This window comes from Camelus dromedarius, chromosome 13 (assembly GCF_036321535.1).
Source record: "Camelus dromedarius isolate mCamDro1 chromosome 13, mCamDro1.pat, whole genome shotgun sequence".
Taxonomy (NCBI): Eukaryota; Metazoa; Chordata; class Mammalia; order Artiodactyla; family Camelidae; genus Camelus; species Camelus dromedarius.
In genome coordinates this window covers 12,172,214-12,185,034 of record NC_087448.1, presented here as the reverse complement: position 1 = coordinate 12,185,034, position 12,821 = coordinate 12,172,214, and the positions used below count along the sequence as shown (strand labels likewise).

Here is a 12,821-nt window from a genome sequence, read left to right as displayed (position 1 = left end):
TAAAAAGAAAAGTCCTTGCCTGTTTTTTACTCTCTGCTATACCATGTCTTTCAGCAATTTGTAAATATGTAGTATAATAAAAATAAATATAATTATAGCAATAGCATTATTTAGGGTTTTGTTTGATATTAAAAATACAGATTTTTAATCTTTTGGTATGTCAGTAACAAAGTATGAGATCATCATTGCACCTCAGTTTTGATCATTTTTAAACAATTTTAGCTTTGAATACATCTCAATTCTAACAAACATTTGGACAGGTTCAGAATGGAGCCTGAGTCTAAAATGTCAGGATTATTTCAGGCGTTAAACTATCTGGCTCAGAATTACAACGATCTGCTACAGCTTCTCTGTCTTCCCCTTTCCAGCCCTCCTGAACAACCCCACCCCGCCACAGTCTTCCTTTCTTTAAAGCAATGGCAACTCCATTCTGCCAGTTACGTAGCTCTCTCACACCCCACAGCAAGTGGGCCGGCGATTCCTGTTTACCCTTCCTCCAAAATATATCCCACCACTACTTCTCCTTCCTCCCACTAGAGCCATCCTGGTCCAAGCCACCATCACCTTGCACTTGGACTGTTACCCCCTCTCCTAACTGGTGTCCTGACCCCTACAGTCTGTTCTCAATGTAACAGCCACTAATGAGCCAAATAAAACACAAGCCAGATCATGTCAGTCCCCTGCCCAGAACAATGAGCTTTGCAACTCATTCAGAGGAACCCCCTGCACGACCTGCCCCGAGCTACTTCTCTCCTGGCTGTTCTCTTCAGACCCACTGTGTCTAGAGCACTCAGCTGTGGTCTCATCTCCGGTGTTGTACTCACTGCTCACTCTACCTGGAATGTGCCTCTTCTAGATATTCAACAGGGTTTGCTCTCTCACCTCTTTTTGTTCTCTGTCCAAGTAACACCTGATCAGTAAGGCCGTTATCTGCTTTGAGCCTCTGCCCACCAAAATGTAAACTCAATGAAAACATGATTGTTCACTACTCTACTCTGAAAATCTAGAAGAATGTTTGGTTCATGGCAGATGCAAAATTATATCAAAATGTTTTGTTAATTTCAAAGAAAATAAGAAGAAAATGTAGCTCTAAGAGAAATAAGTTGAACATAACTATAATATTTCTTATTGCTAATATTGATAATAATATCTGAATTATATTAAACAACGACAAAGAAAACATAAAGTCGCTTTTCCCTAATGTATAACACCAAAGGGCAAGTACTAGCCTGACAGAGGCAAAGTAGTCATGTACTTTAAACCTGTTTTAGAAAGCCATAATTCTTCACAACTGTTATAGAGAAAAAGCAATGGCATTTTGGGGCTTTCGCATAGCTCACTATCAAAATTCAGTGGTACTTTATGTTATTGTAATAATACATGGTAACTCTTCTCATCGATTTTAAAATAGCACTGTACACCGAGGAACCTTAGTTTACCTACGGTTAGGAGCTAACACAATTAGCTCAAGAACTGTTATACTGAAGCAGAAATATTTGATTTATGGATGCTTGGGGATGTAAATCTCTCACTATTCCCCAATTCCTTTTATTTATGCATTCAGGCAAGAAATAAATAGGCATAATTTTAAGGGAATGATGATATGGGAATGAAAGATGCAGGTGAACAGAACTCATAAAAATGTAGAAGACAAAGACAATATTAGAGCTTTGAAGATTATTTAGGGATATATAATTTGATGGTTCAAGCAGAGATATGTCATACACACTGCATTAGTTGATTTCTTGATATACCTAAGCACCAGATTCAATTTTTGAAAACTTAAATCATTCCTGAAAAAGAAAACCAGACTATCATACTAAAAATATTGGTAAGTAGCTATCATCTATTAATTTTGTATGTATCTATTAAACCCCTCAATTAATTAGAAAAATGTTTGTAATATATTAAGAAAAAAGTGACATAAAATTATACATATATAAAAGAGCATTATAATTACATATTTTAAAAAAAGAAATGGTTATGTAAGGTAGAAAAGAGAGTTAGAAGGTAAAACAATAAACTATTAATAAATTTTATTAGGATGGTGGGAGTAAGAGTAATTTTTCCTGTAGATTTAAAAAGATTGTATTAATAAATACTACTTTATACTTCAAAACTTACAAAAGTATTGTTAGTGAACATAATCAATAGCAATCGCAGAAAAAAGTTACAAGAAGAAAAAGATACCAAAATGTACTTTCTACACCTACTACAACAGTGGTTCTCAATTACAATGTTGTAGTGCGTATGGAAGTCTTTATTCTAATACTTGTAGTAAGACAAAATAAAAGCCATCCCCATAGGAACATCCTTGGCCGCACTCGATGCTATCGTCAATTGGGGAAGGGGTAAAGAGACAGGCCATGCGCCACGAGCTGGACATCTCAGGGGCCTTCTTACTTACGCCGAGACCTGTCTGGTGTGTCTAGCGTATAAGCATGTCCTTTGTGTGTGTTTCATCAGCTGTCTTGTGACAGAAAAATATTCGAGACCCCTGTACCACAGTGTCACTGAGAAGAGTGAGTAATTGCTTTTTCTACTTACTCTCCCATTGTTGACAACACCTATTTCTCCAGGAAGCAATTTAAGTACATCTTGACAGAACAACTGGTGAGTTTGAAAAATATTCAGTCCAATGGTATTATATTTTTTCTCAAAAGCATTCTTATCCATCCCCTAAAGCATAAGTTAAGAATGAGAAAATGAATAAGAGAATAGTAAATACATTAAATATTTTCTGAACATAGCCTACTTTAATATATTACAATAAAATTTAAAATTATATTAACTTATGATGTTAAAAAGTACCTTTTTTTTCCTGAAACTACATTTAAAAAAAGAATCTTTCTTTGCCAAGGCAATTACAATATTTGTAAACCTTGCTATAAGTAGATTTTTTTTTTCCTATCCATTCATTTTAAGAACTTTGCTATCCATTCTTTGAGAAGTTTAGGTGCATTACTGATGACTAAAACACTAGGGAATAATAATTCAAATAAAGTTTAACATTAAAGAAATGAAATATGTTTATTAAATTATGAACTCAGTACCTCTATTTTGGTGTGTTCAATTAAAAAAATAGTGTTTAAAATAGAAATACCCTGTCTCATTCCATTACACCGATCCCACAAAGCCAATTTAGTAACAGTGCATTCAAATTCTGAAATACAAAGTAATCTTTGGTCAGAGTGAAACAGTATGGATATTCACAGAAAATAAATCATGAATATGTTCTTAATTCCTTCATATTAAAACTATCTCCATCTCAGTATGTATCAAGTTTCAAATATGCATTCAAATCACCTGGGTGCCTTCTTAAAATACAGATTCCACTTCAGTAGATCCAGGGTGGGCCTTAAATCCTGAATTTCTAAGAAGTTCCTGGGTACTCCTACAATGTCAGAAATGTTCCCCTGCACTGTCCAATACTGTGGCCACAGCCACAGATAAGTACTGAGCACTTGAAATGTGGCTAGTATGACTGAGAAACTGAATTTAAAATTTAATTAAATTTTACCTTAAGTTTAAAATAGCCACATGAAGACAGTGGCTACAGCATCAGACAGCACAGCCCTAGATCTTTCTTTCCAAAAATCTCAGTCAACCCCTCTCTGACCACAAGCTGCTGACCTTCCAGCTCATTCATTCCAGTGTTACCAGGCCAACCATTACTCAACCCTTCAGTCCACTGATCCTACCACTTATTTATTGTCCATCATACTTTCCATATCATCACTTTCCTCCTAGCCATGTTATTCTCCAGAGCCCTTTACTGTAACAAAAACATTCCATGTTCAGTTCCCTTGAACACTTCCCTTCAGTCACATTCACCCGGCAAAACCTCAATTCTGGTTAAACACAACTCTGTTTACTCTGCAAACGGATCCAAACAGTGTTAAGACAGTTGGAGAAAAACGTGCAGCCAATGCTGATCTCAATGTTTTTAAGTAAAATAAATGTATTGTACAAAGAAGTTAATGGCTACCGCCAAGGAAATCTCAAAGCCAATAAGAACTTGCAGCTGCTTTATCATTCTAACATGTCCCCTGTCAGAATTAAGTCTTCATTTCTCAGCTCTAGTTTACATTATTCCATGCTGATCTTTCTAACAGCGAGGAGAGTAGAGTCAGATATTTACTGCGATGCCCACTGCACAGATGAGGATTCTGAGATACAGGTAATAGTTCCCATCTTCTCACTGAATAGATATGGGACTCTAGCCCAGAGAGAGGGTAAGTTTGCCTTGGTCACATAGCAGGTTAGGAGTCACTGCAGGACTAGAACTTCTGTCTTCCCATTCTTAAAACTGTCTTGGCTGCTGTTTAGGGCAGCTGTAGGCAAACCTTAAATTTGGTCAATTTGGGAAAGCAAAGGAGAATAATTCTCTTCTTGCCCCCAATCCCTTTCTCGCCTTTGAGTTAAGCAATAAAGCTGAAAAGATCTTTCAACAAACGAATCCCTCCTCATTATAGAATCCACAGGCACACCAGCTCTTAGGGAACCTCGAAGACAAGCTCCTTAGGAGGAAGGGCCGTTCAAACATGCCTGTCCTGATCACCTACGTGTCCAAATCTTCTCTTCATTTAGACTTCCCCACCTCAAGAAAAGACACTAGAGTTCTAGCTGTTCAAGCCAAAATCCTACAGTATTACTTCCACAGGTCATGTACAATTGATCAGCTAATCCTGTTGACCACAGTTGTAACAAATACCATGTATCAATCATCTCACCATGTCTATCACTACTACCTAGTCCAAGACACCATTATTTCTTGCCGAGATCGTTGCAATAGCACTGTAATTGTTCATCCTATTTCCACTCTTGTCTACCTACCATCAAAGCTTCGCACAGCATCCAGAGTCATCTTTTTAAGGATTATTTACCTCCCAAGATTCCTCCATGGCTTTCCATTATACTCAGAAAAATTTAAATTCCTTACCATGGCCTATAAGTGCTGGAAGTATCCGGGGCTGTGTTTCTGACCTCACTTCCTACCACTCTCCACATCACTCTGTTTTGGTCATAAGGACCTTCTGCCTGTACCTCCAACCGGGCAAGACTGTCTCCACATCAGGCCTTTAGACCTGCTGTGCTCCTGAGCCTGGCACAGTCTTCTCAGAGACTTTCCACAACTTGATTTCTCATTTCATTCAGAGCTCTGTGCAAGCATCAGCTCTTTAGAGATGCCTTCCCTTGACCACTCCACATCCCTCAAACTGTATATACCTTCTTACATTTCTTTGTATTTTTCCAGTATCACTTTGTGTTTCCCATTACAATGTAAGTGCCAAAAGAACAGGGACTCTATCCGCCTTGTCCATAAGTATTATCTCCACTGGCTGGCAGACAATCAATAAATATTTTTTGAATGGATTAATGAATCTTTCTTCCAGAGGATCAGCTTCTATCTTTAGAATTTCCCCTGCACTGGACCCCTTCAGTGAATTTCCTGAGGATTATTTACATAATCCTTTAGCTCCAATTCCTTACTTAAGTACATAGCCTAACTAGAATGCCATCAACTTGAAGGACCATAAAAAGTAAACATACGAAATTTCACTTGTTAAATGCATCTAAGCAAAGTCATATCATTTAGCATTTATCTTTTCCCACTGTAAAGGAAAGTTCATTATCCCCATTTGATTATATGTATTAATTGTTTTTTTTTTTTGTAACATGGTATCTCCAAGCACACTGATTTCTGAAATATGTAACAGATACTTAGTATTTCAAATAAATAGCTACTTACCTCAGCAAGGAATGTTTTAATTTTAACTCCAGAGTAAATAGCTGTAGCAGTTTCTTCCTTTGTCAGTTTCCTGAGAAATTTTCTCAAAAAGCGCTTTTCCTGCGTAAGAAAAGCTGCAAGAATTCCTCTAGAAATAGCTGTGTTCTCTTCATCTATTTTTGATGTAGGATTATAAATAACTCCCAACCGACTATGAACACTTGTTTTCTGCAAAATACATTTATAGGTGAAAAAGATCAGTATATTACATGACCTTTTACAACTGCATTTTCTTCTTTCCAATTAAGTTTGGTCACTTTACCATACAGCATCTTTCACTGTCAAAATCTTTCTGTTGACCGTACTAAATGGGGTATACTACGCAAAAAGCTTAAAAACAATCATTTTAGTAACTCTTAATTCTTCCCCTCTTTGCATAATAATGATTTTAAGCCTCTTTGTGTGTATGTGAAATAACACACACAAAACATGTACAAAATAAAAATGTAGGGCTCAGCTAATTAATCCATGAAACTATCACCCATGTCAAGAAATAGAGCACTGCGAGCAACTCAGACATCTTTCATACCCCTTCCCATTTACTACGTCTTCCCACTTTGCTAAAGACAACCACTATCCTATTCTGTATAGTACTAACATTCTTGCTTTTCTTTATAGTTTATCACCTATGCTTGATATTGCTAAACATTTAATCTATTTTGAACTTCATATAAATGTAATCGTATAGCGTATACTTTTGTGCTCTTCTTCCATTAGACATAATGATTGTTAAGACTCATTAACACTGTTTCGAGTAGCTATAGTTACTTTTTTTGTTGCTGTATAATATGAATATCATATAATATGAATATACTATTTTATAAATTCTGCTGATGCTGGACATCTGCATTTTTTTAGTTTGGTGCACTACAAACAGAATATACGTATTTTTAACTTTAGAAGATGCTAAAGAGCTTTTCAAAATAGTTGGACTAATTTTCACTCCCACTAGCAACATATGAAAGTTCCATTACCCCATAGCCTCATAACCATTTTATATTGTCAGATTTTTTAATTTAAATCATTCTGGTGAATAAGTAAAGCTATCTCATCAGGTCTAATTTGCTTTTTCTCATCACTAATGATAATAAACATCCTTTAACATGTTCATTGGCCTCTCTTCCGATTTGCTTGTTCAATTTTTTCTACTATTTCACTGGAGATTATTACCTTTTACTTACTGACTTATAAGGGTTTGATTTCTAAGACTTGAGTGCTTTTTGGGTTATATGTATGCAGATAACTTCTGCTGTTCTGTGGCTTACCCTTTTATTCTCTTGATGCTGTGTTCTGACAAAAAAAATTGTCCTTAATTTCAATGTAGCTAAATTTACTAGTGTTTTTCTTCATGGCTACTGAGTTTTGTCTTAGAAATCTTCCCCTTCTTCGAAGTCATAAAGATAACCCTTGTTATCTTAGAGAAGCTTTATTATTTTACTTTTTATGTTTAGATACATATTCATCTGGAACTGATTTCTGAGTATGATGTGAAAAGGAGAAAGTTTAAAAGATGACCCTTTTGCCCTTTAAGGCCAACTCTATTATAAATCACGTGTAGTGTATGCATGGGTCTGCTTCCGGATTCCCTATTCTTTTCCCATTGCTCTACTTTTCTATCCTTGTGCTAATACTAAGTTGCTTTCTTTTTTTTTTTTTTTAACATTATTTTTAACATTTTTTTATTGATTTATAATCATTTTACAATGTGTCAAATTCCAGTGTTCAGCACAATTTTTCAGTCATTCATGGACATATACACACTCATTGTCATTTTTCTCTGTGAGTTATCATAACATTTTGTGTATATTTCCCTGTGCTATACAGTGTAATCTTGTTTATCTATTCTACAATTTTGAAATCCCAGTCTATCCCTTCCCACCCTCCACCCCCCTGGTAACCACAAGTCTGTATTCTCTGTCTATGAGTCTATTTCTGTCCTGTATTTACGCTTTGTTTTTGTTTGTTTGTTTGTTTTTGTTTTTGTTTTTTAGATTCCACATATCATATGGTATTTTTCTTTCTCTTTCTGGCTTACTTCACTTAGAATGACATTCTCCAAGAGCATCCGTGTTGCTGCAAACGGCATTATGTTGTTGGCTTTTATGGCTGAGTAGTATTCCATTGTATAAATATACCACTTCTTCTTTATCCAGTCACCTGTTGATGGACATTTAGGCTCTTTCCATGTTTTGGCTATTGTAAATAGTGCTGCTATGAACATTGGGGTGCAGGTGTCATCCTGAAGTAGGGTTCCTTCTGGATACAAGCCCAGGAGTGGGATTCCTGGGTCATATGGTAAGTCTATTCCTAGTCTTTTGAGGAATCTCCACACTGTTTTCCATAGTGGCTGCACCAAACTGCATTCCCACCAGCAGTGTAGGAGGGTTCCCCTTTCTCCACAGCCTCTCCAGCATTTGTCATTTGTGGATTTTTGAATGACGGCCATTCTCACTGGTGTGAGGTGATACCTCATTGTAGTTTTGATTTGCATTTCTCTGATAATTAGTGATATTGAGCATTTTTTCATGTGCCTTTTGATCATTTGTATGTCTTCCTTGGAGAATTGCTTGTTTAGGTCTTCTGCCCATTTTTGGATTGGGTTGTTTATTTTTTTCTTATTGAGTCGTATAAGCTGCTTATATATTCTGGAGATCAAGCCTTTGTCGGTTTCATTTGCAAAAATTTTCTCCCATTCCGTAGGTTTTCTTCTTGTTTTACTTCTGGTTTCCTTTGCTGTGCAGAAGCTTGTAAGTTTCATCAGGTCCCATTTGTTTATTCTTGCTTTTATTTCTTCTAGGAGAAAATTTTTGAAATGTATGTCAGATAATGTTTTGCCTATGTTTTCCTCTAGGAGGTTTATTGTATCTTGTCTTACGTTTAAGTCTTTGATCCATTTTGAGTTGATTTTTGTATATGGTGTAAGGGAGTGTTCTAGCTTCATTGTTTTACATGCTGCTGTCCAGTTTTCCCAACACCATTTGCTGAAGAGACTGTCTTTATTCCATTGTATATGCTTGCCTCCTTTGTCAAAGATGAGTTGACCAAAAGTTTGTGGGTTCATTTCTGGGCTCTCTATTCTGTTCCATTGGTCTATATGCCTGTTTTGGTACCAATACTAAGTTGCTTTCTGTTACGTAGCTTCATGAAAGATCTTGATATTCAGCAGAGCAATTACCCTACCCTCCTCTTCTTTACGAGTAATTCAGTTATTCTTGGTCCTTTGAATCTCTATATAAACTGGAGAAATCAGCTCAACAATTTCCAAAAAAAATGCTCAGATTCATATTGGAATTGCACTGAAGATTTACATCAATTTGGGGAGAACTTTATAATACTGAGTCTTTCAATTCAAGATTACGGTCTATCTCTCTATTCATATAGGACTTCTGAATTTTCTCTCAATATTTTATTGTATAAAAGTCTTAAACATATTAAGTTACATTTTTTCCTAGTAGTTGATATTTTTGATACTGTAAATGATATTTTTATTTAAAATGCATTTTTTGTTTGTTGCAATTCTTAGAATTAATTCTGGTATATTTACCTGTTATTCAGCAACCTGGTTAAACTAAAAAACTAATTCAAATAATTTTTATGTGGACTTACATGTATTTTTCTGTATAAAAATTTTGGAAAAATGACAATTTAAAATTTCTCCTTTTCGATTTTTATGTTGTTTATTCCTTTATTCACTTGTTTGGGATTTTTGCATCTGTTTGTGAGTAAGATTGACCTAGAGTTTTCAATTCTTACATAACACTGTTTTAGGCATTTGGTTCTGAAGTAATGCTGATCCTGTAAAATGAGTTAGGCTGTACTGCTTATTTTTCTAGTCTCCAGAAAAAAATTTGTGTTAGATTGATGTTTGGTACAATTTACTTGTATATCATATGGGTCTGGAGTTTTCTCTTTTGAATGTTTTAAATTTAAATTTAAATTCCTTTAAAAAAATATATATATATTATTGAAGTATATAGTCAGTTTACAATGTATCAATTTCTGGTGTAGATTTAATTCCTTTAATAACTAAAAACATCTTCTTTCTACCTCTTTCATGGCCACAGGATCTTGAGTAACACCCCCCCTTTCCATCAGAGCCGTGATTGGGTCTCCTTCTCCATTTTTCTTGACCAGTTTTACCAGGTGTTTTACCAATTCTATTAGCCTTTTCAAAGAGCCAACTTTTGGCTTTGTGGACCTTAACAACTGTATGCTTGTCTTCTACTTCATTACTTTTTGTTCTAATCTTTATCTTTTCCTTTACTTTCTTTGATAGAAGTTGATATTGTTTTTAAATTTTGACTTGTGCTTGGATGATTGATTTTTCAGCCCCCTTTTCAGATTATATATGTAACACACATTTTAGTTGTATCTGTCAAGTTTTAATGCCATTCAAATTTTCATTTCAAAAATATTTTCAAATGTGCATTTTTGTACCAACAGGTTACACAGAAACATTTCTTAATTTCCAAATATACAGAGATGTTCTAGTTTTCTTTTGTTCACTGATCTCTAACTTAATTATACTGTGGTCAGAGAATATACAGTTGACCTTCCAGGTTCGGACAGCATGGGTCCACTTACACACAATTTTTTTCAATAGTAGATATTACAGTATTAGACAATCCGTGGTTGGTTGAATCTGCATGCAGAACCTTGAATATGGAAGAATAGTGTATACAGAGGGCCAACTTTAAGTTATATATGGATTTTTGACTGCTTGGAGGGTGGCCCTAACCTCTGCATTGTTCAAGGGTCCACTGTACATCGTATGATTCCAATCCTTGAAAATTTTACAAAATTTGCTTTATAGCCCAGCATCTATAAATGTTTTTTAAATATGTTGTTTGCAAGAACATACACTATGCAATGTGTACTTTTCTATCAATATCCACATGTTAAGTTTCACAATTTTATTATTCCAATTTCTATACATCTTCTGTGTACTTGCTTTTCTGGTTACTGAGATAGGAATGTTAAAATTTTATATTATGATTCATGGTTTTGTTTGTTTCTCATTGAAGTTTTGTCAAGTTCTGTTTCATATACTTTCAAGCCTATCCTCCAAGGTGAATTACACTGAAATGCTCTTCTACAAGAAAAAAAATTGTACAAAACACAGATTACTCTGCGGCTACTAAAATGGCCTGGAAGCAATGATACCCTTATAATGATGAACACTCTTAGTACCCAGATCTGGCTTTTCAAGTACCACTTTCCACTAAAAGAAGTTAGAACTCTTTAGACAAATGGAAGAGTACAGATCTAGACAAGGAGAATATAAGGTGAGACAAGGGCATCTTGTCTGTCAGAAATCAAGAAAGTGCTCAGAGAAGGGGCACAGGAGTCAGTCTGAAGGTGTTCACTAGCCAAAGTGGGACAATGCAAATAAGCATCTGGAAGAATAGCATATGTAAATGACAGAAGACACTGAAAAAAATCCACGAGCCAAATGATATTTGAAAATAAATTTTAAAAAAGTATAGTGTGCCATCAACAGAGATGACTACAACACCATCTTCTTTCTCTGAAAATTATTAACTAAATGTAAAGAACAAAGAATTTCCTCTGGATTTTTAGCAAGAATTTTATTTCATGTCATCCTAAGTTGATAAGGGGAAAAGAATCTCTTATTTCATAAGAATGCCAGCTAATTAATGAAGAATAATCTCTCTTTTGCAACTGAAAATAAAATAACTGATTCAGGCAAGCATCAACAATAGATCCTAGGTAAGCACTAGGTAAAAGGTTGTGGGTGACAGGATATTCACACAGCATCAAAATATTCCTTGGCAGATTAAATTTTAATTAATAATTAGATTAAATTTTAATTTAAAAATTAGATTAAATAGTTCCTATTTGAAAAAGGAACAAACACATTTACAAAGTAGAGATTTGGCTATCACCACATTATTCTTTAAATGTATAGTGAGACAACCTGACAGTTATGTGCTTCAACAACAAGGTCACAAGAAGAGGCTCAATACATGCATATGAATACAGCATCACCCATGAAACCTTCTTGCCAGAACATATGCAAGTTGAAACGAATTAAGTTATAGATGTAACTTCTAGTATAGAGGATATATAAGGGCCAGAAGAACAAGTTAAAAGGAAATAATCAGTGAAATTCAGAATGTGGGATTTTTCTACAAATTTAGTAGCTTTTATCTTTTTAAAAAGTCAATGAAAAAAATGTGGATGGGACTATTCTACCACAAAAACAGCTACTGAAATGTAAAATAAAATGCACTGTGGGAAACTTGTTTGGTCCTTGGTCTGAAAAAAGAAAAGATATCCTTGTGGGAACAACTGCGAAAAATTTATTACAACTTAGTACTAACAATGTGATAATGGTATTAAAGTTGTGCAGAAGGATATCTTTACCTTGGGAAACGTAAGCTGAAGTATTAAGGGAGGATATATGTTGATTTCTACAAGTTACTTTTAAATAATATAAACCATTCCTGCCTCTACCCTCTAATAGATAATTATATAAAACAAATATGGCAAGATGCGAACAATTATGGAGTCTAGGTATTAGGTATGTAAGTACTCTTTATATTAGTCTTTTGAATTTTGTGTAGCAATGAATAGTAAACATGGCCTCCAAAAAACAGACCCAGGGAGCCACAGGGGGAGGCTCAAGTAAGACACAGGCAGAAATTAAAAACAAGCTGGCTAAAATGAAATAAAAATCACAGAGATTCAAAATATGATAATGGAAAGAATAAAAACAAGAACTGATGTAACAGAAATTTCAATTAATGAACTGGATCAGGAGTCAGCAAGTTCACAGACTGGGGGTGCAATCCCACCTGGGGCCTGTTTCCACACAGTCCTCCAGGGAGCAAATGTTACATAAAATGGCAGAGAAGCCAGAAGTTTAACAGAGAGAATTAGAGAAAGAGACAAGAAGAGCTGTTCTGGGATCACACGTATCCCTGAGTGCGACTGCAATATGCTACACTGGCCCCACGCAGGACAATCAGAATGAGGCATGGGGCAGACTTGAAAGCATTCCCTGAAT

At 35.2% G+C, this 12,821-nt stretch overlaps 1 protein-coding gene across 1 annotated transcript in view; it reads right to left on the bottom strand.

Annotated features, from left to right (window-relative positions):
• The window catches only part of UGGT2 (UDP-glucose glycoprotein glucosyltransferase 2), a 137,774-nt gene that overhangs the window by 47,579 nt on the left and 77,374 nt on the right, over positions 1-12,821 (bottom strand). Inside the window, exons 21-22 of the mRNA XM_031466220.2 lie at positions 5,753-5,959; positions 2,548-2,679 (exon numbers count right to left, since the gene is read on the bottom strand). Coding sequence (XP_031322080.2) covers positions 2,548-2,679; positions 5,753-5,959 — 339 coding nt within the window. The remainder of the gene's footprint in view (positions 1-2,547; positions 2,680-5,752; positions 5,960-12,821) is intronic.